General features: G+C 35.4%; 1 protein-coding gene across 4 annotated transcripts in view; it reads left to right on the plus strand.

Annotated features, from left to right (window-relative positions):
• Window positions 1–18,893, plus strand: part of NGLY1 (N-glycanase 1) — a 57,510-nt gene extending 38,617 nt beyond the window's left edge. For 3 of the 4 annotated variants that reach the window (XM_038570675.1, XM_038570676.1, XM_038570677.1), the window contains exons 7-12: window positions 431–576; window positions 2,530–2,640; window positions 4,120–4,284; window positions 8,473–8,658; window positions 15,705–15,882; window positions 16,258–18,893. In XM_038570675.1, the coding sequence (XP_038426603.1) occupies window positions 431–576; window positions 2,530–2,640; window positions 4,120–4,284; window positions 8,473–8,658; window positions 15,705–15,882; window positions 16,258–16,433 (962 nt within the window). In that variant the 3' untranslated portion in view covers window positions 16,434–18,893. The remainder of the gene's footprint in view (window positions 1–430; window positions 577–2,529; window positions 2,641–4,119; window positions 4,285–8,472; window positions 8,659–15,704; window positions 15,883–16,257) is intronic. The other variant, XM_038570678.1, reaches the window with a different exon arrangement.
• The last annotated feature ends 3,297 nt before the right edge of the window (window positions 18,894–22,190 follow it).

The following is a 22,190-nucleotide window of genomic DNA, read 5'->3' on the forward strand; positions in this document are numbered from 1 at the left end:
TAATCTTTATTAGACCACCTACTGGTTCTGGGTCTTAAAGGTCAAGAGAGACTGCAGTTTCAAAAGTGGCATTAGCTCCTTCACATTAGCAAAGACTAAACCTGATGTTTTTGATGCTACTATTCAGTATTTCACCTTAGAGTTATAGCTCACATTATTTTCAATTAAGCTTAAAACTGACTACATTAAAGGATATATTCCAAAAACATTTTCAAGGATTTCAAAGAGACAAAAAATTTAAAACAAGTATTCTAGAGTCTTGTGTGCCCCAAAATACTCTGACCTATGAATTAAATTTCAGACTGTTACAAATTATTATAAGATCCTTATCTTAGGAGTTTGTGTGTAGTTGTTGGAAATCATTCGGGTTTTATAAACTTAACTTTTATTTCCTTTCTTTCTGTTGCTCTGTTATCTGTTACTTGAGTAGACCATGTCTGGACAGAAGTCTATTCTCCTTCTCAGCAGCGGTGGCTGCACTGTGACGCATGTGAAGATGTATGTGATAAGCCACTCCTTTATGAAATAGGGTGGGGCAAGAAGCTTTCCTATGTCATTGCATTTTCTAAGGATGAGGTAAGTCATAAGCAAAAGAAAAATTTTTTTCTAAGAATGAAATATAATTTCTTTGCTTTTGGACAGCTTTGAAGGTATTACTGACATATAGCAAGCGGCGTCTATTTCAAATGTATAACTTAATACATTTTGTCATTTGTATGCACCCATGAAACTATCTTTGTAGTTAAGGTAGTGAACATACTCACTATCCCTGGAAATTTCCTTATGCCCTTTGTTATCCCTCTTGCCCCTCTCTAGGCAACTATGGATCTGCTTTCTTTCATGATAGATTAATCTGCATTTCCAGAACTTTACATAAAATGGAATCATACAGTATGTGCTCTTTGGTGCGTGTGGTCTGGTTTCTTTTACTTCTTTTACTTAGCCTAATAATTATTTTGAGATTCGCCCATTTATTCTCCTGTATCAATAATTTATTATATGGGGGTGCCTGTGTGGCTTAGTTAGTTAAGCATCTGCTTTTGGCTCAGGTCATGGATCTCACAGTCCTGGGATAGAGTCCCAAGTCAGACTCCTTGCTGCTTCTCCCTCCCTCTCCACCCCCCTGCTCATGTTCTCTCTTGCTCACTGCACTCTCTCAAATAATTTTTTAAAATATTTTTTAAAAATTATTTTTATTGCTAGGTATTCCATTGAATTCATGTACCATAGTTTATCCATTCTCACCTGTTGATGGGCATTTGGGTAATTTCCAGTTTTTTACTATTTGAAATAAAGCTGCTGTAAACATTTAGGCACAAGTCTTTATATCGCCATATGCTCCCCTTTCTCTTTGAAAAATGCCTAGAAGTAGAATGACTGGATCATATGGTAGGCGTATGTTTAACTTTTTAAGAAACTGCTGAACTCTTTTCCAGAGTTATGTGCCATTTTACATTCTCACCAGCAATATGTGAGAGTTCCCAATTTCTCCATATCCTTGTTAACACAGAGTATGGTCATCTGTTTTGTTTTTTTGTTTTAATTTTAGCCCTTTTAATAGATATGAAGTAGTATCTCATTATGGTTTTCATTTACACTTCTCTAATGACAAATGATACTGAGTATCTTCTTATGTACTTATTTGCCATGCACATCCTCTTTGCCAATATTTTTTCATTGGGTTGTTCATTTTCTTATTGTTGAGGATTCTTTATATATTCTGCATAGGAGTCATTTTTCAGATAAATCCTTTGCAAAGATTTTCTCCCTGTCTGTGGCATGTCTTTTCATTCTGTCAGTGACTTTTGAAGAGATAAAATTGATAAAGTCCAGCTTATCAGTTTGTTCTTTTAAGGATTGTGTTTTTTTCTTTTTCATATGACATATAAGTAACATACAACATTATATACTTGCACATGTACAACATATAATAATTTAGTATTTATGTAGATGATGAAATGCATTGTGCTTTTTGATGTATCTAAGAAATTTTTCCATAGCCCAAGCCATAATGATTTTATCCTGTTTTCTTTAAAAAGTTTTATACTTTAAGTATTATATTTGGATCTATCATCCATTTTGAGTTCATTTTTATATATAGTACACTGTGTATTTTGAAATTCATTATTTTCCATATGGATAACGAATTGTTCTAGCATCATTTGTTGAAAAGGTTGTCTTTTTTCCATTGAATTGTCTTTGTACCTTTGTCAAAAATTCATTCTTTAATATAAATGTAATATAATAAAACAGAACAATGTTTTATTTGTTGAATTTTATGAAATCAACTCTGGAGATAAGTTTTAAAAAGCTGAGTGTTCTGAAAATCTCGTTTTATCACAGTCTTTCTTGGGAGTATACCTGTTAGAAAAAATGAATAAAAAGTACATTCTTTTTTCATATGTTTTAAAATTTTAAACAAAGGATACAATTTTAAAAATCTATTTAAGGATTACATACATTCTAGGTAGTTAGCAAATTAAGGTTGATTTTTAAAATCTTGTTAAATACTGTATTCTGTCATTTGAGGTGGTTGATGTCACTTGGCGATATTCTTGTAAACATGATGAGGTAATCTCCAGAAGAACTGAGGTTAAAGAAGAATTACTTCGAGAAACTATTAATGGACTTAATAAACAGGTATGGGCATTTGGCACTTTTAAGAAGAGATTTGAAGTTTTTATATAATCAAGAATGGCCAGTTTTTAACCCATTGAAATTCTGAAAGTAGTAGCATTATTTTGCAAGCAAAAGTATTCTAATATCATAATTTTTTTTTGTTCATTGAAAATTTTGAGGACTCATTTTAAATATTGTGGGGGTTTTGTGTATTGAATTGTCCCATCTCTTTTCCAAAGTTTAGAAACAAAATTTTAATATATGTAATACTAGACATATATAGTATGTTTTACTTTTCAAAGAAATTATCTCTTGAATATAATTATACACACTTCTCCAAGGGTGGAAATTTTTGAAACAAGGCACAGGAAATTGTTAACAATGAGTACTTCTAAAAAGAGAAACTCAGAGGTTCAAAAAGGAAAATTCAGTTTTTATTTTATATCCCTTTGGTAGTATTGAAATTTTTTACCCTTATACATGTGTAAGGGTTTTTATAATTTAAAAGCCAAACCTAATTTTGCTTCTGGCAAGCAATTAGAATAGGGCAGATCCCCTTAACTCAGTGATTGAGATTCAAGGTGAAGTTTTCAGTCTCTTTGGAATTTCACCTAATGTGCAGCCCTTCAGAGATCCTAACCTGAAAATCTGGAGTATTTACTGGAGCCTCTCACCTTGAAAGGCTCTGAACTCCAGCTTATTTACTCCACAGTACTGTGGTTCTATAAAATTTTGCTGTTTTTCAGCACGGCAGCCATCATTTTGTGCTTGCTTTCTCACCCTCTTTTGCTCATACCGGTTAATAATTGGCAAATGCCTGGAAGGGAAAGAGTCAGAATATGTTCCTTTCATACAATTCATTTCTTTCCCTGGGATCATAGCTTCTTTAGTTCTGGTTACCTTGGTAGCTTTCTGTTGTATTTAAACAGGTGTGGTGTGTATACATGGGTGTTTGCATTTAATGTTTTGCACGGCTTTTGTACTTCTTTCTTGGTAGGGTAGTTTCTTTTTTTTTTTTTTTAATAAGATTTTATTTATTTATTCATGAGAGACACAGAGCGAGAGAGAGAGGCAGAGACACAGGCAGAGGGAGAAGCAGGCTTCATGCAGGGAGCCCAACTTGGGACTCAATCCCACGTCTCTAGGATCCCGCACTGGGCTGAAGGCGGCGCTAAACTGCTGAACCACCTGGGCTGTCCAGATAGTTGTTTCTGACATAAGTTAGTCTCTCGTAGCTGGAAGCAGATATTGCTACCTCCATTTTAAATCTAGGTCATGAAGAGTTGGATATGGTTGTCAAATTATTTTTTTACATAAAGCTTATAAAATTATTTTAAGTTTTCCATAGTGTCTTATTTTCCAAATAATTACACATGAACAAAAAGTTAGTTATCTTTCAAGATCCTGTTAAAATACAAATGTTTTATGTATATTCTTTCTTAGAGACGGACTTCTACATTTCCCTAATATTAATGGCTTTTTTTAAAACATGAATTACAGAGGCAAATATCTATGTCAGAAAACAGAAGAAAAGAACTTCTCCAGAGGATAATTGTGGAGCTTGTTGAATTTATATCTCCCAAAACCCCTAAACCTGGAGAACTTGGTGGAAGAATATCTGGGTCAGTGGCTTGGAGAGTAGCCCGAGGTGAAATGGGTCTAGAGGTATTTAATTCATTATAGCATGATAATCTTCTCACTTGACTGCTTCCAGTACTGTGCTCTGTACCTACAGAAAAATGCATTGGTTATGACCTTTCAATTAACTTTTTAGAGTAATTATTTTAAAAAATAAACATTTGAAAGAACCAGTAACTGACATATTCAAATGCAGGACTTAGCAAGGCATTTTAAAATGGGATTTTTCTATGTGAACTTTCAGTACAGTGTAACTGTAACTGAGGTACATACAGAAAAATGCACAAATCAGGAATGTACAGCTTAACAGATTTTCACAGATTTGTGAAAGCACCCACAAAACCACTAACCAGAGTGAGAAATAGACCATCAGAATCCAAGGAACAATGAAGAGTTTCTTTTCAGTCACTTCTTACACCACTAAGAGTAACCATTATCTTGGTTTCTAACATCATAGATTAGTTTTGCCTGTTATTATGCTTGGTTAAATGGAATTGTAATATATATACTCTTGTAAATATTTTTTTCTCTTAACATTATTTCATAAAACTCAGACGTTTTGCAGCATGTTTGTGGCACATTTATTCCCATTGCTATGCAATATTCCATTGTATAAATGCAATTTGTCCATGCCACCATTGATAGGTATTTGAGCTGTTTTTAGGTTTTGACTGTTAAAAATTGTACTGTTGTGAACATTTATATACATGTTTTCAGTGAATGTATTTATGCATTTGAGTTAGGTTTGTACCTAGGAGTGGAATTGCTAGGTGATAGAGTAGGAGTTAGGAGTATGTTCAGCTTTGGTTGATACTACCAAGCAGTTTTCCAAAGCTGTTGTGCCAGTTTACACTCTCACCAGCAATGTATGAGAATTTTGCACATTTTTGCCTTTAGTTGGTATTGTCTTTTTCATTTTAGCAGTTCTGGTGGTATATAGTAGTATTATATTGTGATTTTACTTTGCATTTTAGTGATGACTAATGAAGCTGAATGCCTGTTCTTTAAATTTTTGGATATCCTCTTTTGGGAAATGCCTGTTCAGGATTTTATACATTTTAGAGAGCCTTGCTTACTTGTGTGTGTGTGTGTGTGTGTGTGTGTGTGTGGTGTGTATTTATACATATGTATATGTATAGGTTTTATGAAGTACAGTGAGAAATATAATAGAATCTGGATAATTCAGTGGATGAAAATGTTTATTTCTTATATACTTGTTATATGCATCGCATCTAGTATTGCCTACAAATTATCATTGCTGGTGTGATTACTATTATATTGTCAGATTTATATTAAGACATTATCTCTTTTTTTTTAAGATTTGTTTTTAATTTATTTATTCATGAGAGACAGAGAGAGGCAGAGACTTAGGTAGAAGGAGAAACAGTCTCCTTGCAGGGAGCCCGATGCAGGACTCTATCCCAGGGCCCCTGGATCATGCCCTGAAGCAAAGACAGTCAACTGCTGAGCCATCCAGGCGTCTCTAAGACATTGCCTCTTGATTAATGTCCCAAAATTAAATAATGAACAATGGAAATATGCCTATAGTTAGGGGCTAGGTGAAAAGTCATGTGCTCTGTAATGGACGTTAAGAAAGACCTGCAGTAGACCTGTCCCTTGTCCTTAGGAAACTTAAAGTTGACTCACTAAAAATTATTTTATATAAATATCTAGATATGTAATGAAAAAATGCTTGGAAGGAAAATAACCCACCACAGTATCATATCAAACAGTTCCAAAAAACTGGAGTTTTATATCTGCTTTTTCTAAATTTGCCATTGTTGCAACTCTTATCTCCAATAAAGGAATATGTCCAAAATGAGTGAATTACCCCCCAGTAAACTTTGTTTGCTTTTTTGCTTTTTAATTTACTTCATCATCTATAGGAAGCAGTTGAAAGTGTTGGTTGAGCCATAGAATTACAAGATCTAAATTCAACAGATAATTCAAATCACTGCTGATGCAGTGCAAGTTACAAGTTTAAATCCAAATGAAGCCAATTTAAAGAGCTAATTTAATTCACAGCTGTGTTCAATTTAAATAAAACATCGATATTAGGTCTTCATTCTTTTTTCCTTTTATGGTTGGATGTGCTTCCTCTTGTATGGCATATAAGTTGATTAAACTTTAAAAATATGAATTGGGTCATATGCCCAGATTGTCTTCCCTTTTGAAATTTTTTTTAAATTTCTGAGTTAGTGGAAACTATTATGGCCATGGATTTAAAGAATCACTTTCTTCTTTAGAAGTTGATGTTTGTTTTAAAAGTAAATTGAATAATGAAAAATGTCAGTCCTAAAAAGTTATGGAGCTATACCTTAAAATCATTTGGAAAGAGAAGGAAACATTGGTGATATTATTTCCAGAAAGAAAAGTTTTATATCCTAATCTTATATTTTAAATATTTTATGAGGGGCTCCTGGCTGGCTCAGTTGGTTGTGCAACTCTTGATTTCAGCTTGGGTCATGACCTCAGGATGGTGAGATGGAGTCCCACATCAGGCTCCAAATTCAATGCAGAGTCTGCTTGTCCCTTTCCCTCTACTTCTCCCCCCACTCACTTGCTCTCTTTCTCTCAAATAAATAAATAAAATATTTTTTAAAAAGGGTTTTTTATAAAGATTTTGTGAAATATTAATGTTATTCTTACTCCAGATTATTCAGTTGCATACATGATTATGTTTGGTTGCATAAATATCTTTCTTTTCCCCTTGTAAATTAGTTATCCTTTGTAAATTAGTAGATAATACTACTTATAAATTTTATTTTCATTTGGTTTATGTCAGCATCTTTAAAATATCTTCGATAAAGAAGAAAAGAATTGGGAAATTTTGTTATATGCTTGTTTTGAAATGATCATAATTATAAATCATTTTCTAAAAATAAGCTTTTTTTTTGACAGTATTATTCACAAGTTCTAGGGAATTATCTTTTTTCATACATTTAATGTTACTATTTTAATAATAGTGACAGTGATAAGTACATACACATACTTTTTTTCTTGTTTCTGTTTTATGTTCTGCTTGTTGATTCTTAGATATTTGAAATTTTCATATTGTTTAATACCTAGCACCCAGTCTTTAACAAAAAAAACCCTTGCCTACTCTTTTAATTGATTAGCAAATACTGTGGCAAGACATTGACACAGACTAAAGCAGTGTTTGTCAGTGGAGGATGATTTTTGCCTTCCAGGGCATATTTGGCAATGTCTGATAAGACACCCTGCAATGCACAGGGCAGCCCCTATAACAAAATGCTACTATGCTCATGTTTAAAAAACAAGGGACCATTGTGTTAGTGGCACATAAAAACACAGGACAAATCTATTATCTTCTCATTCAGTGATTTCAGGATTTCTGGGGACTGATTTACATTACAAGAAACAGGGATTTATTTGGGGCTAGAGTGCAATTTTTTCCTGGAATTTAAGTTGTAAAACATAACCTTTTGTAGTAATTTCACACATGTAGAAGATTGTTTCAAGCTATGTGTCCCAGGCACTCTCCTAGTTTAGGGTATCAGGAAAAGACACTCTAGTGAAATGGCTTTAAGTTGAGGCCAGAAGGATGAGAGAGAATCAAGTATATGAAGAGTAAAAAGAACAGCATTCCAGATAGCAAGAACAGCATGTGTCAGGGCCCTGAGGCAGGAGTTAGCTGGACCTTTTTGAGGAGCAAAGGGAATAGTAACATGATATTGGTTGGAGAAGTAAATAGGGAATAGATCATTTTGAGTCCTAGTAGCCTTGGTAAAGGTTTGGAGTTTAAGTACATTAAGTGGAAATCATTGGAGTGAGTTAAGCAAGAAAGTGACATATCCCAATTTATCCCAATTTCTAGAAAATCACTTTCATTGCTATGTGGAGGATGGATAAGAGAGGTAAGAGTTGATAGCTGGGAGTCAACTTTAGGAGACAGAGTCCAATTTGGAGATGTTGGTGGTAGATATGAAAAAGAAATGAATTTAGGTTGAACACAAAGCACAAAAATATAAATCAGAGCTATATATAGTTTATATTTCTCATTTTCTGTTTAGTAATGGTTGGTGTTTTACCTACATCATATTGATCATATTTAACCTATAAAATGCTTTCCAAATTTTTTAATGGCACCAACTTTTTCATTTTCAAGTTGAAGGAATCTTTACTACTGTACATAGCAGTTCCTCATATATAGTCTTCCATATGTTGAAAAACTAATTCTGCTTTCTTTTTAAGAGAAAAGAAACCCTGTTCATTCCTTCTGAAAATGAGAAGATTTTGAAACAGCTCCACCTTTGTTATAATATTGTGAAAGATCGTTATGTCCGAGTTTCAAATAATAATCAAACCATTTCTGGATGGGAGAATGGTGTGTGGAAAATGGAATCCATATTCAGAAAAGTTGAAGCAGACTGGAACATGGTAATTTCATGCATGAAGCTAGTTTAAAATTTTGTCATTGTTTAAGCAAATATAGATTGCTTGAATTGTGTATAATGTGAAAATTGATATATCAAAATCACTTTTATTAATCTTCAGACCTGTAAAAGAAAACCTGCTCCCACGTTTAATCAAAAGTCCCTAAGAAACGTGTGCATTTGTATCAAGGAAGCATCCATTTTCATCAAAGAGGCTAAACTTAATTCATTCATGGGGAAAAATAAGTGTATGGCCAATTTCGTGACTAGTTTTTGCATGAATATATAAAATATACTGTTAATTAATTCCTTCACAGATACTTACTGATTACCTACTAACTGCAGGCTATTGGGGACTCTAACATTTAATCCAAAGTCCCAAGAGCTAACTGTTTAACACACTTTCATTTCATAAGAATGTGGATGATTAAGCAGCAATACTGGTGTTTTCTTCCCTGCATCCTATAAAAGAAATGGATACTAGGACTATAGTAGTTCACTTATACCAACTTGTACATTGTTATCACAGGTTATCTGTTAAAAGTGAGGAACTTTGCTTTTAAACTGCCCTCCCTTGGATACACACCAAAAATGAACACAAAACTATTCACATGACCTCAATAAATCTAACCATATTGTTACCTTTCATAAGGTAATCAACTTATAGGGAACTTTTAAAGTTGATTTGCCAAGATGTTTTAGTAGGAAGAGAAGTTGCTCATTTGTAAGACGCATTGGCTAGATTTAATAAATGAGTCACATAATTCTTTTAAAAATAAAATAAAAAGTGAGTCACAGATTAGCAGCTGCTAGTGTTTATGAGCATCTCCTAAATACTTATCACTGTCCTAGGCATTAATCAGAATACAGAAGACATACAGAAATAAGATCCCTGTGGGGTTTTTTTTCCCCCAATCATAAGTTTTTGTTCTAAAACTTACCTCGGTGCTTATTTTGGTGATCTTTTTGTATTAAACCAAGAATAACTTACAACATTATTAAAATTGTAGGTTTAGGAATTTTCTTCTTGAGTTCAGATCAAATTGAAAATTTTATGTATATCTGTAGTTGATCATATAGTTGATGACAGAGGATGAACTTCTCTGGAAGACAGACTATCCTTAACCTAAAGATTCTTCTGAACAGAAAGCAGGATAGGATAGACATGTCACTTATTCAAGGAAAAAGCTGTCCTTGTGGAACTAAAGAAAGAGTATACCTTTCTTTTTCACCAGCAGTGTTAATGTAGAAAGTTAATGGAGAAAATAATGACATTCTGCAGAAGATGTGGTGTGATGAGAAACAGATCAATTCTATGACATGTTTTTTTCTCTGTCTTGCTCACTGAATGCCTGTTATGTCCAGTGTTGTTCTCAGCTACATGGATAAAAAGATAGAGACACAGTTTCTGCCCTCACCGTCTAACAGGGGAAGCTGAAGCATAAACAGCCATCTTACCCACGATGCAGAGTGCTATAATAAGGATATCAACACATTGCTATGGAAACACCGAGGAGGGAGTAATTAGCTCTGGGCTGTGGGAGTTGGGGAAAGCTCCGCAGAGCAGGCGACATTTGAGCTGGACGCTGAAGGATGAGTAGGTGTTCATAAAGCAAGGGAACAGTAGGGGAAAAGCATGGAGTACATGGCATGTTTGGAGTTCTCTAAATAGACCATGTGGCCAGAAGGTGTATTCTCTGAGTAAGATTTAAATGTAAATGAGATATGCAGAGCCAGTAAACAAAAAACAGGCTCCTACTCAGAGTTTATGCCTTGATATACCTGTACAAAGGGCATCACTTTTAAAAGTTAAATGAATTTGTTTTGAGTTGTAATATGTAATATCAAATGAAAAATATTAGAATCTTAATTATACTTGCAGAGCTTAATAACTCAAAAGTAATGTATTGCCATTGAACATTGAATTTTCCACCCAAGTCAATATTTTTAGTTTTGTATTGGCATGTTCCCAATTAGGGAATCTCTAGCTCCACTAAAAGAAGAAGCCTATTTCCCACCACACCTTTCCTCAGTAACTTCTAGCTTTGAATCATGACAGATCACATGCAGCCTGCCCTCAGATATTTAAAGCAGATTTTTGACAATTGGGAGAGTTAGCCTCCCAGGAACACAGAGACTTAATAAACGTTACTACTTAACAAATACACAGTTCAGTGATGTCTGATTCGGAAGAAATATAAAAAGCTGAATCAAGACCAGTATATCTTTTAGGAGGCAAATGATAACACCTTGATAAAAGTGTTAATAGCCTCCTGATTATTCTGCCTGCATCTCACAGTTGTTTTCCATGCTGTTAAGCCAGAAAAGCATTTTCTGGACCCCAGTTGTTACTGAGTGCTCTTAGGGTAAGAAACAGCTCAAGTCTCTCTGAGTCTGGCCTCTGCCTTCTCTGGCCTCACCTTGCACTGTGCTACCACCTTGCTCTCCATTGCACTGCTCTTCTGCTCTCTCCATTGAACCTCTTTTTACTTTCCCTTTTATTAGATTCACTTATTTCTTTGCTTAGAACTTGGTGTAAGCCTCACTCCCTCTAGTCCCAACTAACTGGATCCCTTTCCCCCTTTATTCACTGTATCATGTACCTCTTCTTCATGACATTTATTGAGCAAGTTTGTGTAAGAATAGATTGTCTCTGTCCTACTAAAATTGTAAACATTCTCAAAGAAAAGACTTTGTCTTTTTCTACTCACTTGTACTCTCAGTAGCATATATCTAGCATAGTGCCTAATGTTTAATAAAGATTGCTGAATGTAGGAAAGAATGTTTGACTGCATATGGCGTAAGTTCTATACCACCTTCAGGCTGTGCAGAGTGTCATAGGTACTCATCTTCATTCAGACTATGCCTTGCATGTTAAGTACATTGCATTTTTGCAAAGTATCATCTTTGTCACTACACTTTCAGTGTGTAGCATTATGTCAAGAATTGATTCATTTAGCCATTCAGTAAATGTGCATTGTCAGACCTTGTGCCTGGCACTTTGGATCATAGTGGTCAATTATGAGTCAAGCCTCAAGGTGAGAATAGACTAGTAAAGGAGAAGGACATGTGGACCAACTGTTTAGGTTAGTGAGATATATGCCAGAAGATATGACTCTTAACATGACTCTAAGAGAGAGAAGAGAGAAGGAAGAGCCACTGTCCTTTCTTGGATCAGAGATGATGACCTTGCAGAAAAAGTGAAATCTGAAAAGCTTAGAGAAGGAGGCAGAGGGAGAGTTTCTCATTGTGAAGACAGGATGTAGAAGGGAGCAGGAGAGATGGCATGCCCAAAAGCACTGGAAGGGGAAACATCTGGTATGTTAAAGGAAGAGTAAGTAGTAGGGAATATAGGGGAGAAGAGTGGGAAATGAGACTAAAGAGGTGAACAGTGGTCAAGTCCCAAGACCTTGCAGTTATATAACAGGAAACCATGAAAGATTCCAGGCAAGGGAAGGACATGATCACACTAATGATTCAGAGGTAATTCCAGAGGCTACAGATACAAGAAATTAGCATAGTATAGAAAGATGTAAATACAGTGCAGACTGACAATGTCATGTTTGGTTTCAGTGATAGAATGGAATAACCAAAAATGAGATTCATGAGCAATAGCAGTTTACCAGCATTAAATTAAAATGTTGAAATACAGTCGTTCGGCTAGATATGTTCAGGAATGACTACAGAGTGTCTGCTGTACAGCAAACTTCATTAAGCTAATCTGTTTGTTTGTTTGTTTGTTTGTTTTTTAACTAGAGTTAATCTTACCAGGCTAAGCAGAAGAATCATTTTAAGAGCATAGTAAAGGGACTACTGGGTGGCTTAGTGGTTGAGCATCTGCCTTCAGCTCAAGGTGTGATCCTGGAGTCCCAGGATCAAGTCCCACATCAGGCTCCCTGCATGGAGTCTGCTTCTCCCTCCCCCTCTCCCTCGCCTCTCTCTCTCTCTCTCTCTCTCTCTCTCTCTCTCTCATGAATAAATAAATAAGAAAAACAGTCCAGTAAAAACCAAACCTCCAGGAAACCATAGCAGTGGACAGAACAGCCTGTCATATAGTAATCAAAAAATCTTGAAGCGAAGATCTTTTGTAGAATGTGAAAAACCTGAAGCATTAAAGAAGCTGAAGCATTAAAGAAGCTGACATGCAAATTGTTCTCAGTCTTGAAAATAGTGGTTACAGCCATAACCCAAAGGACAAGTTTCCATTGTGTACATTATTAGTGACATAGCTTAGACCTTAAGCCATAGACATACTGGTCTCCTTGGCACCCACAGGCTGTGATCTGCCTGTACTATATGCCTTACAGTTGCCAAAAAGGGGCAGGGATGAGTCCCTAGAGGGAGGGGGTGGGATGTTGTATGGATATCAGGTCTGTAGAAGGAAAACTCCATGACTTCTGATTTTACTGTCCTTGCTGCTAAAGTAAGGTAGCTCTTGGTAGCCCCTGAAATTGCAAGAGTGAGCATGTATAAATGCACATGGTAAGTGACACCTGTGAATTAAAAAGCCGACAGCCAAAAATCTGTGTAAGACAACTCAAGAAGAGGAACATCCAATAGTAAAAAAAAAACAGAGGGGGTGTGGTTCTCTAGACCAAACAACTGAATATTTGAAAGCTTATAAAGTTTTTTGTTCTCCTAAATAAATTATAATTACTGGTTCTGTTGCTATTACACATAGAAAGGATTACAATGGAGTGTTTATATAATAAATGGTATTGTTTTGGCACGCTTCAATTATCAAACTGTTATATTCTTAGTAACTTCCACCTATAAAAACACTGAATTAAAATTAGTATATTGTGAGAAAAATATGACATGAATTTTCAATATCAATAGTCTATTTTGTTTCCATATACTGTTTCTTTAGCCTGAGAGACCTTTTATTTTCTTACAATGTTTTGAATGTTTATTTAAGCATTTAAGAATTCAGTGATGAATTCTATCCTATCCTTTAACTTTTTAGAGTCTTAAAGCTGATGCCTTTAGGACTGAAAAATGTAAATTTTAGAAGAAGCAATTCTCTCAGACGTGTTCAGCAGCTATTATAAACCTATGACGGTTAAAACCACAGTTGTGGCCTGGACCCATGTGGTATAATTAAGACAACTCTGAGGGTAAGCTAGGAATTTGAAACTAACCTGACTTCAATCTGTCATATTTTATGCCCACACTTTTTGGGGGAGGGGATCATTTGAAACTACTGAGTTCTAAAAAGACAACAAGGCATGAAAAAGTATATACTGAGACATAAATCTGAATGTGTTGGTCTTTGGACTACTTTTCCCCAGTCTTTTAGTTTCTTCCAACCACCTTTCTTCCAATAACCTACTGTTCAGCTCATCTTTTCCAGTTAATCCCCTATACTAGCCATGTCTTTGAAGTAGTAATTAGGTTATAGATAATCCCCAGATTTGCCAGTAGTTTGGGATAGATGGAACCAATGACTCCCAGGGAGCATTGGTGGAATTCTCAGCCCCAGGTTCTCCTTACCCACAGGTGTAAGAGGAGCACTGCAGTAGGAACAGGTAGGTATTAGAGGAGGTTATAGTGAGGTCGTCCTAAACTTAAGTGGAGCAATCAACACCATATATCTAGGTATGCCCTCTAGTGCAATTGTTGATTATACATACGTAGTCTGAAGAGATCAAATAGTTTTCCTTGGGGAGTGATTGTTTTTAGTTGATAACCTCCAGCTCACTGATTCTAAAAAACTTTCCAATTCAATTAGCTGACATATTTAACCTGGAAGAAAAACTATAGGTTGTGAAATAGAATATCAATAGACTGCTAGCAGTGATTGATTTTTTTTTTTTACTTGATGACTAAAAACAAGTAGTAGGACATTTCCATGACATATGTGTTATATGGTACTTTTGTTGCTCTCAACAAGTAAGTTTGATGTTTCTGGAGGAATATATGTATATGCAGACTTTTAATACTTAAATACTATTTATTAAATCCATGTGAATCCAGAACTGGTGACCCCAGAAAAGTTAAGATTTGGTTAAGATCATACTAAGTACACCTGAAATAAAATAGTTACATTTGGGTAAAGAATTATTGGCAGTTCAAGGTGGAGTGAAATTCTGGAGGACTGTTAAAGATGAGAGTTTAGATTTCAACCCAGTTACTTGCTATACATTCTAGACCATGCAAATGACAGGAACAAAGTGGGCTTTCAAAAACATTAATTAGGCAGTTGGTGAAAGATGAGCATGGAGTCATGACTGTAGTGGTAAGTGCAGTATAAATGAGGAAAGGGTTTTTTTGAGACTTACTTCAAAGAAATGCATGAGTTGTTTTGTGAGTTTGAGCATCTGGGATAACTGATTAAAGAGTCAGATTCTTGGGGGTTTGAGCCTGGGTGAATGGAGTTACTTGTGAAAGGCCAAGGCTGTGGATGTCAGCGTTCACGTCCACATCTTCAAGAATGTGGATGAAACTGAGAGAAGATGAGCTGGAAGTAGCCAGTAAACTTGGATGCCTTAAATAGTATACATTAAAAGTGGTAAGGGTGACTAATAATGAAGGAATGGGAGCATATTATTTAGAGAGGCAAGCATGAATACTATATTTTAAACTACTAGTTAACGATGACTTATTTTCTTAACTTAGAATATATAGCCCATCTCGCTCTAGGAAATCTTATCTAAAAATCCAGATTTAGAAAAGAAGATAAAGAATAATTGTATTTAAAAGGATTCTTCATTTTCACCAGGATTCATCCTAAAGGTCATATGAGATAGCTGGACTTAACTAATTTAAAAGAAAATTTGATTTACCAAAATTTGGTTAGCATGCCCCCCTTAGGGCTATACTTACCAGTGCACCTGTATCCAAGTATTTTTCTTCCAAACCAAAATATACTATAGGAAAAATTGCTGATGAAATGCAAAATGTTCACAGTGAAAATCTTCTCAGTGAGGAAGAAATTAGATTTTTAATAATTTGTATATAGTACCCTACAACAGTAAGACTTTGACTATATGTGTTTTCTGCATTATTTTATTATTTATAACAATTCTTTGTTCCCCTCCTCCTTTGTAGGTATATTTAGCACGAAGGGAAGGATCATCTTATGCTTATATTTCCTGGAAGTTCAAGTGTGCATCAGTTGGCCTAAAAGTAGATAATGTTTCCATTAGAACAAGTAGTCAAACCTTTCAGACTGGAACAATACAGTGGAAATTGCGATCTGAAACAGCCCAAGTAGAACTATTGGGCGGTAAGCATTTGACTAGAGAATTAATCGTGACGTGTATTTAACACTCTGAAGAATAATTGTACTTGAGTTGCTCATACCCAAGATTCATTCATAGTACTGCAAGTAAAAAAAAAGAAAAGAAAAAAATTAAAACTTGTATAACCTTATTCTAATAAAACCACTTCTGTTTTTTATTGTGAAATACAAATGGATAAAGAAAAACCATTTCTTTTGTTTCGAAGGACATATTTCCTCCATAAGGGATAATTTGTATTTATCTTTTTAAGGGTTGATTTTACCTACAGGTTAGGTATATAATATGTATTCCAAAACTATTTCTTTATATTCTTTAAGTTACCAAAAGCAAAGTATTAATTATTTTTTTTCCTCCAACAGATAAAACTCTTCGCTCATATCATGATTTTTCTGGTGCCACTGAAGTTATTTTGGAAGCAGAATTAAGCAGAGGAGATGGTGTTGTTGCTTGGCAACACACCCAGCTGTTTAGACAAAGCTTAAATGACCATGAAGAAAATTGTTTGGAGATAATTATAAAATTCAGTGACCTTTGAGAACCTGAACATTATAGAAAATCTGGCAAAAATCATGGACTTACCGTGTTACAAAGTAGTCTCTTGGTTCAGTGCATGCTTAGTTAGCAATTTACTACCCTCTGCTAGCATTATTTCTTCTGCTGGCTATCCATCATGTACCCCCTCATGAAAATATATCTTTATACTATGGACCATAATGAAACCTTGAATTAAAAGCTCCCTTCCATATGTGACTGTAATTTGAAGTAAAGTCTTGCCTCAATATGAGATTTTAATCTAAAAACCATAAGTATAGTTTTAAAAGTAAAATGAAGGTATTCATGATGAAGTGCTATTCATGATTATGATATAATCTTAAGCTAATAATAATTTGACATTTTTTGATCAGCCATTAATTTCTTCATAAGTAATTAGATTTCCTAATATTTTTAATTTTTAATAAATGTGAAAGTATAGTATCTCCTAAGTTATAAGCGTGAACATTTTTATGATTGTAAATACATAGGCATTTAAGAAATAAAATGAATTATTTTGCCTTATATCATTTTAGTGGTTACTTTGGCTAAATAAGAATCTGATAAGTATGCTGAACATTGAAAACTGTTGGAATAGATAGGAGTTACGAAAATAACATTGCGTATATTCAGAGATATATTATAAATTCATGTGTGGATGGTTCAGAATATGCTTTACTTTTGAGTTTACTTTTGAGTATTTCTATCTACCTCATCGAATAAAGATCTGATCTGTTCTTGTCTTTGAAACTATGTAACGAGGTTCTACAGTATATGTTAATCAAGAGTTTTTGGTGTGTCCATATAACCCCTCCAATTGAATTTAGTGAACATTTATTAAGCATTTGTGTGCAAGTGTGGTGATAGCACCAAAGGAGGCAGTGGTGAGAAGGATACAGCTCCTGTACTCTCACTATCTTTGTGATGTTCTGCAAAGTTCTCAACTCTTCATACAAGAAGAGTACATTCTCAGAGATTCTCACCCTGTGCAACTCAGTAGGACATTCATATGCATTATAAAAAATGCACTAAGATCCTGAACAAAGGTCTTATATTTGCTTTTTAATTGTAGTCAAACTGTTGAGGATCAGTTTCTTGCTAAAAAGTTACATTTCAAAAAATTTTTCATATATCTCAAGGTATGAGTCTTGAATATTAGAAAGTTTTCTGGAATTTTCTTGGATTAATCATAGTTTCATATAGTGGCCAAATACATAAATTTGGAGAGCCTTGACTCTTACCTGTCTTGAAGTTTCTGGTATTGGCCCATGAGTATTGTGATGAGCAGATCAACCAACCAACCCTCTTAACCCTCATGAGAAAACCTAGAGATGATAAGAAAAATGTCAGTCTCAACTGAATGTATCTCACCCATGAAAAGGATACATTCTAAATGTTACTGTGGCAGTAAGCAGAAGAATGATTAGAGTTCAAGTGTCTTATTTTTATAGAGGTGAAATGTTGAGGAAAAGTAGTTGCACACTTTTCTGAAAGGTATTCCACGAGACTCTCAACCCCAAGGGTACCTGATACATAATAATATTCTATCCTACAGAAATTTTTTGGCAATAGTACAGAATTAATGAAGCAAAACAATTCTCCATAATGAGTAAAGCTAAGTGACAGTAAACTGGAAAGGCAAAAGTAACAGGCAAGGAAAGGTTAATTAATAGGACACTCTTCCTCAATAAAGTGGCACTAATCTTAGAGCACAGTTTATGTAAGCAGCCCTTTAGTATCTTCTTACTTAGAAATACATGGTGTTGTGCCTAAAGTGAGTCCCAGATCACTAAGAGGGTACGTCCACCACCACCTTGAAACAGGCTCTGGTTGACCAGCTTTCTACTGCCATTGCTCAGTGTTTAAAAAGGGTTTCTACTTCTGCTTTAGGTCAAGTCCCATCATGACCATTTTTCAAACATTGTTACAGTGGGTTTGTATAAGGGCGGTTTAAAAACGTACTTGTGCTGAAATTCACATCCTCAAGATGAATAAGAAGCTACATCTGATAAAATTGTAAGCCTTATCAGTTTGCAAGGAAAAGAAGTGCCTCGCATTAAAGGAGGATTGGAGAATAGTTTATGGTGGACTTTTGGGATAGGAAGCGTTGCTGGTGATAACTTCACCCGGACTCCTCACTTTTCAGAGGAAACTCAAACCCAGAGAACTTAAATGACCTGTCTAAACAATGAGTTGCTGTTTTAGTAGGTGTTGGTGAATATAGCTACTTTGGATAGGAATGTTCAAGTTTGAGGTGTTAAAATTGTTATTAGAACCAATGATTTTTCTAATTTATAGGTAAGCTTTCCTGGAGAACAAATTGATTGTAATTTGATGATAGATTGTTCTAGATATGGATGCTTTGGTGGTTGTGTAATAATTTTTTAAACATTTTTTTCCTCTGTAACAATAAATTGTATGTTGATTTTATAGCCCAAGTGAATACACTCTTATAAACTAATAACTCTGACTCAGGTGGCATTCCTTCCTTAAATACTCTTGGGGGAAGAAGAATAAGAATAAACCAACACAAGTCATGATTAGTTTTATTCCACTTAGTATGTATTCCAGTCACATCTTTATATGGACCAAAACAGTGCTTTATTTCTGGTATGAAATTTAGAACAGACATGAACGAATGATGGTCACCTTTGTAGTGTGTATGAATGCCAATGACATCAGTGTCTCATTCGATCATAGTGGCATCATATCTAAGCCTACTGACATTTTATGTATTTTGAAAGGGGTGCCAGCAGTATTTTAATGCCATTCCCTATCATTATGACACCACAAGTGAATACAGACTCAGAAGTTGAAACCTTGGGACGCTTGGGTGGCTCAGCCGTTGAGCATCTGCCTTTGGCTCAGGGGGTGATCCTGGAGTCCCAGGATCGAGTCCCACATCAGGCTTCCTGCATGGACCCTGCTCTGCCTATGGCTTCTGCTTCTGTGTCTCTCATGAATAAATAAAATCTTTAAAAAAAAAAAATTGAGACCTTGCTCTCATCACTTAATTTTCTAAAGATTTGCTCTGAGATCAACACAATTAATTGTAGCAACAACTAGAAATCTATAAGTAAGCCAGAAAGGACCTCTGAAAAACTGAAATAAATATAACGTCTAACCACTAAAGTCCCTATTCTTTTTTGTGAGAGCATTTTGGGTAGTCACTCAAAGTCTTATTTACTGATTTTAAATGTTTGAATTATTAAAGCCATTTTTTGTTGTTAAAAACTCAATAAAGTAAAAGTGCTCTCCACACTAACCATTTACAGAAGTAACTGCCAAAATGTTTGCATGTGTTTTTCCAGAACTTTTCTGGAGATTTTTGTATTCATACATGTACATATATGCAAAATCAGTTTTCATGTATTCGGGGTTTTTTTCCTTTTTTATGTAAATGGAAGCTTATTTTCTCCTTGCTTGTTTTCTTAACAATGGGTCTTCAAAGGAAACTTTCCATGATTAGCCAAAGATCTGCAACATTCTTTTTTAACTGCCCCGCAGCATTCCTTTATCTATTCCCTTATATACATATATTTTAGTTCTTCCCTTTTTTGTTATTTCAAATACTGCTGCAGTAAACATCGTTATTCATATTTCTTTCACACAGAATATATACAAAGATATGTGGATTTTTTTTTAAGATTTATTTATTCATTCAGAGAGAGGCAGAGACCCAGGCAGCGGGAAAAGTAGGCTCCATGCAGGGAGCCTAACGTGGGACTCTGGGACTCAATCCTGGGTCTCCAGGGTCACACCCTGGGCTGCAGGCGGTGCTAAACCGCTGCGCGCCACCGAGGCTGCCCAGATACGTGGACTCAGTCTTACCTGTCTGCCATCCCGTCATTTCCTAAAGGAGGTACACCAATTTACACACTCAGTGATAAGAGTATAAGGGCACCTATTTCCTCTCATTCTTGCCAAAACCAAATATTTGGTAGCCAGCCTCCAATGATCCTCAACTTCTGGGTCCCATGTCTTTGCGTTGTCACTCCCACAGTAAATTAGAGCTGGCCTGTGTGCCCAGTAGAATACGGTAAAAAGTGACCATGGGGTATTTCTGAGGCTTTGTCATTAAAAACAACAACAACAACAACAACAACAACAACAAAAACTGCTTGTTTATATTGCTTACTCTGAAGGAAATCAGTTGCCATGCCATAAGACCAGTCAAGCAGGTCTGCAGGGAGGAAGAGGCTCCCTCCAAACTAGCACCAATTTGCCAGCCATCGAAATGGATCCTCCAGCCCCAAGCAAGCCTTCAATGACTAGCTTCATGAGAATGAGACACCTCATGGTGGAAATGCCAACCAAACCACTCTGAATCCCTAATGCCCAGAAAACTATTAGAGCTCATTGATTTTTTGAAAAGACAATTTGTAACGGATTTGTTTATACAGCATTAGGTTACTGTCATGGACTAAATGTGTTCCCCTTTCCAACCTCCCTACCAAGGCAGATGTTGAAATCCTGCCCCTCAAACTGTGATACTATTAACAAGTGAGGCCTTTGAAAAATAATAAGTTATGAAGGTGGAGCCCTCATGAATGGGATTAGTGCCCTTGAGAGCGCTTGCTACTACTTCTTTATACTTACCACCACGTGAGAACACTAGGGGTCTATCTATAAACCCAGAAGAGAGGAGGGATTTTACCCAGAACCCAACCTGATTTCAGACTTCCAGCTTCCACAACTGTGAGAAATAAATGCTGTTTAAGCCTTTTGCCTATGGCAATTTGTTACTGCAGCCCAAATTAAGACATTTAGTAAAACGGCAATGTTATATTTGCCAATCTCATGAATGAAAAATATCTAGTTTTAAGTTACATTTCCTTGATTAGTTGTTAGGTTAAACAATTTTTCACGTGTTTGCCATTTTTGCTTCTTATTTAAATTTTCTATATACAGGCATACCTTGTTTTATTGCACTCCACTTTATTATGCTTTGCAGACTTTGCATTTTTTTTTTACAAATGGAAGGTTTGTGGCAACCTTGCTTCCAGCAAGTCTATCAGCACCGTTTTTGCTCACTCTGTGTCTCTGTGTCACCTTTAAATGATCCTGGCTATATTTCGAGCTTTTTCATTATATTTGTTAAGGTGATCTGTTGATCAGTTGAATTTTTGATGTTACTGTTGTAATTGTTTTGGGGTGCTATGAACAGCACTGGTATATAAGACAGCAACCCAATAAATGTCTATGTTCTGACTGGTCTATCAAGCCCCTGGTCCCTTCCTCTCCCTCTTCTTGGGCCTCCCTTAATTCCTGAAACACAATATTGAAATTAGGCCAATTAATAACCCTGCAATGGCCTCTTCAGTGTTCATGTGAAAAGAAAAGGTACACATCTCTCAATGCAAATCAAAAGCTAAAAATGATTCAACTAAGTGAGGAAGGCATGTCAAAAGTAAGGATAGGCCAAAGCCTTGGCCTCTTATACCAAACAAATAAGTTATGAATGGTAAGAAAATTTCTTGAAGGAAATTAGAACACACAAATAATAAAAAAGCAAAATAACCAAATTGCTGACCTGGAGAAAGTTTGAGTGGTCTGATAGAAGATCAAAGCAGTCCTATAGTATATCCTTAAGCTGAAGTCTAATCCAGAGCAAGGTCTTAGCTCTCTTCAATTCCATGAAGGCTCAAAGAGGTGAGGAAGCTGCAAAAGAAAAGTTTGAATCTGGCAGAGATAGGCTCATGAGGTGTAAGGAAAGCCATCTCCATAACATAAAAGTGCAAGGTGAAGCAGAAAGTACTGA

The sequence above is a fragment of the Canis lupus genome, chromosome 23 (assembly GCF_011100685.1).
Source record: "Canis lupus familiaris isolate Mischka breed German Shepherd chromosome 23, alternate assembly UU_Cfam_GSD_1.0, whole genome shotgun sequence".
Lineage (NCBI taxonomy): Eukaryota > Metazoa > Chordata > Mammalia > Carnivora > Canidae > Canis > Canis lupus.